Source organism: Mus caroli, chromosome 2, assembly GCF_900094665.2.
Source record: "Mus caroli chromosome 2, CAROLI_EIJ_v1.1, whole genome shotgun sequence".
In the NCBI taxonomy this organism is placed as follows: domain Eukaryota; kingdom Metazoa; phylum Chordata; class Mammalia; order Rodentia; family Muridae; genus Mus; species Mus caroli.
The window spans coordinates 33134979-33139216 of record NC_034571.1 but is presented as its reverse complement, the minus strand read 5'-3'; the positions used below and the strand labels follow the sequence as shown (position 1 = coordinate 33139216).

The window sequence follows — 4238 nt, the reverse complement described above, 5'->3', positions numbered from 1 at the left end:
AGAGTCTGATTGGAGCTGGTGTGGTGGCACACGCCTTTAATTCCAGCCCTCAGGAAGCAGAGGCAGGCGGGTTTCTGAGTTCAAGGCCAGCCTGGTCTACAAAGTGAGTTCCAGGATAGCCAGAGCTATACAGAGAAACCCTGTCTAAAAAAAAAAAAAAAAAAGAGTCTGATTGGATACCTATATCTTTAAAATAATACTTGATATAAACAAGAGTAAAAAACATGATATAGTAGTGATTACTGGAAAAAACAGCATCTTAGATCTACAATGCTTGACCAAGTGCAGCTTTGGCACCGTATATGCAGGCAGAGGGATAGCCCCAGCCACACCTCTCCTAATTTCCCCATCACTGCTACCCAAACATAGCTCAAAGCAAGCCTTTAAAAACTTTTCAAAACTAAGGTAGCAAACATTTCGCCATGTAATGGCAGTGAAACCCCAGTTTTCAAGTAAGATCTTGTTTCAGAAAACAGAAACAACAAAGACCAAAACCCAAAAATGTATTTATAAACAGTTTTCTGGCTTCTTTTCAAAAGATCTCAAACAGACCAGCACTTCCTTTCCTGAGGACACAGCACTCAATAGTTTAAGATGTGAGGGGTAAACTTGATGGCAGGCACCTCTATGGCTCTGAGGTAGGCAGAGTTCCAAGTTTCATGTACAATGTTCCCAGTTGCAGTGTCCCCATCCAGTCAATAGAATGCTTTTTCTTTTTCTTTTTCTTTCTTTTTTTTTTTTTTTGTAAAGTTAACTAGCAAACATGTTCTTCCTCTTAAACCAGCCCTGAAAAATCTTCCTGACATTCAATGAGTTCAGGTTAAGATGTCATTATTACTAAACACATTAAATAACGCTGAATAATGTCTTCTTTATCTATTTGCATTTGTCTTTCATCATTTCTGTCTTGAAGTCCCATGGGAATTTCTATCCCCTCCTTCTCTCTTGGTCATAACTCTTTGCTCAATTCATGAATTCTAGTCCAGTCCTGCCATGCCAGGCATTCACCAGTGGTCAAATATATTCGAGATGCTGAGCATTCATTTTTGTATTGAATTTGAGTTCTTCAAAAATTGTAATTAAAAATACATGCGCTTTGACTTTGAAGTATCATTTACAGATTACAGTGTTTCCCCAAGCCAAACAGTTTCCACAAAGCTCCCTTCATGTCTTTGTTCCTTAAGCTGTAGATAAAAGGATTGAGCATGGGGGTGACCATTGTATAAACAACGGAAGCCACTATTCCAGTGTTTGCAGAGTAGGAGGATGATGGCTGGAAATACACTAGAAAGAGAGCTCCATAGAACAGAGTGACCACTGTCAGATGTGAACCACAGGTAGAGAACACTTTATGCTTTCCCCCAGAAGATGGGATCTTGAGGATGGTGTTCATGATATGGGCATAAGAGACTAGGACACAAGTGAGAGGAACCACACCTGAGAGAGCAGCTTCAGCAAACATTATGAGCTGAAAGGTATGGGTATCTGAGCAGGCAAGCTTGAGGAGTGGGAGAAGATCACAGAAAAAGTGTGGAATGGAATGGGAGGAACAGAAGGAGACTTGAGCCATCTGAAGTATGAGTGATAAGGCCAAGAGGTTGGAGCAGAGCCAGGATGTGGCCACCAGCAACAGGCATTTTTGGGGACACATGATAGTGGTGTAGTGTAGTGGAAGGCAGATGGCCACATAGCGATCATAGGCCATCACAGCTAATAGGAAGTCATCAAGCATGGCCATTGTCATGAAGAAATACATTTGCAGAAGGCATCCAGTGTGGGAGATGGTTTGATGTTGGGCTTGGATGTTAGTCAGCACTTTGGGGACAATGGTGCAGTTTAAGCAGTTATCAATGAAGGACAGGTTGGCTAGGAAGAAGTACATGGGTGTATGAAGATGCTGGTCAGAGACAATGGCCAGGATGATGAACAGATTGCCCAATAAGGTCACCAGGTACATTCCCAAGAAGAGTGTGAANAGGAGAGGCTGCTGCTCTGGGTGGTCAGAGAAGCCCATAAGGAGGAAGTCAGAGATGATGGTTTGGTTTCTAGTTTCCTTCTAAGGCAGATAAATTACCAAGGATTTGTAGTTAAATTTACTGGCTTTTATAAAGGTCAATGATTGCAAAGACTTTTATTGTGCCCTGCTCCTTAGAAAGGCCACTGGCAATGACTACTACTCATAAGTTTCAATTTGTAAATATGTATGACTATTAGAAGTATCAGGTCAGTATGTCATTCGGCTTCTCCATCACTGTATTTTGGCATGTTCTCCCTAAGATTTTTTTTTTAACGAGTGTAAACTGGATTTTTTTCTCATATATTCTCCCTCTGTCTCTGTCTCTCTCTTTCTGTCTACCTCTCTATCTCTCTTTGTCTCTGTCTTTCTCTCTGTATGTGTATGAATGTTCTACCTGCTTGCATGTATGTGTACCATGTGTATACCTGGTGGCCACAGAGGCCAGTAAAGGACATTGGATGCCCAGGAACTGGAGTCATAGACAGCTGAGGACTGCTCCATAAGTGCTAGGAACTGAAAAAAGTCGTTTGCAAGAGCATCCTTTGCTCTTAACTGCTGAGCCACCACTCCAGCCCCTAAATCGGATTTTTTTTTTTTAGATTTATTTATTTTTATTATATGTAAGTACACTGCAGCTGTCTTCAGACACTCCAGAAGAGGGCGCCAGATCTCGTTACTGATGGTTGTGAGCTACCATGTGGTTGCTGGGATTTGAACCTCGGACCTTTGGAAGAGCAGTCGGGTGCTCTTACCCACTGAGCCATCTCACCAGCCCCTAAATCGGAATTTATACCTCCTTAAACTTGGCTCCTTTATTTTTTATTAGATATTCTTCATTTACATTTTAAATGCTATCCTGATTGTCCCCTATACCCTCTGCCTGCCATGCTCCCCAACCCATCCACTCCCCCTGGCATTCCCCTGTACTTGGGCATATGATCTTTGCAAGACCAGGGCCTCTCTTCCCATTGATGGCCAACTAGGCCGTCATCTGCTACATATGCAACATAGTTCTGGGGGGTACTGGGTAGTTCATATTATTGTTCCTCCTATAGGGTTGCAGACCCTTTTAGCTCCTTGGGTACTTTCTCTAGCTCCTCCATTGGGAGCCCTGTGATCCATCCAATAGCTGACTGTGAGCATCCACTTCTGATACATTTTATTTCTAAAATTTAGTAGACAGTACCAAATGTTCTTTTCCTTTCTTCTACCCTCAGATGTCCCCCTGTCTTTCCCCACTTCTTTTTCTGTATGCATTTTTAAAAAGTTTCCTTCTAAAGCAGATAAATTATCAAGGATTTGTAGTTAAACTTACTGGCTTTTGTAAAGGTCAATGATTCCAAAGATTTTATAGTGCCCTGAACTTTAGAGAGGTCACTGGCAATGACTCATAACTTTCAATTTGTAAGTATGTATGACTATTAGGAGTATCTGGTCTGGATGTCATTTGGCTTCTCTATCATTGTATTATGCTGTATTATGGCAAGATCTCCCCAAGATTGTTTAAATGAGTCTAAACTGAATTTTTCTCATTCTCTCTCTCTCTCTCTCTCTCTCTCTCTCTCTCTCTCTCTCTCTCTCTGTATATGTGTATGAATGTTTGACCTGCTTGAATGTATGTTTGCCACATGTATGACTGTTGGTCACAGAGGCCACTAAAGGGCATTGGATATCCAGGAACTAGAGTCATAGACAGTGGAGGGCAGCTTCGTAAGTGCTAGGAACTGAACAAGGTCCTTTGCAAGAGCTTCCAGTGCTCTTAACTGCTGAGCCAGCACTCCAGCCCCTAAACCAGAATTTATACTTCCTTAATCTTTGCTCCTTTATAAAGGCTCACAAGATTACAGTTGCAACCTCATTTTCATAGGTTACAGTCCATTTGATGTAATTTATTTCTCAAATTTAGTAGACAGTACCAAATGTTCTTTTTCTTTCTTCTACCCTCAGACCCCTCCCCCTGTCTCTCTTTCACCACTTTTTTTCTCTCTATATGCATTTTCAGGAAGACAGAAAGAGAATAATTTCCTCACAGGGATGCTAGCTGGGAGTTAGCATGCTGGCATGCTTATCCCCTTTGTGTCTTATCACCATATTGTGAGTTAAAACAGTTGTGAACCTGAAAAGCACATCATTGTCATTGATGCAACATATTCATATCATCCTGGATGTCATCACCACCATCTTTCACTCTAGGATATGGATGCTCTAGTGATCAGAAATT

General features: G+C 41.5%; 1 protein-coding gene across 1 annotated transcript; it reads right to left on the bottom strand.

Moving 5' to 3' along the window:
* Positions 1-1114: 1114 nt before the first annotated feature.
* Positions 1115-2050, bottom strand: LOC110289447 (olfactory receptor 1G1-like). Its single transcript, XM_021155651.1, has one exon. The coding sequence runs from the start codon at positions 2012-2014 to the stop codon at positions 1115-1117; it is 900 nt and encodes a 299-aa protein (XP_021011310.1). The 5' UTR covers positions 2015-2050.
* Between the last annotated feature and the right edge of the window lie 2188 nt (positions 2051-4238).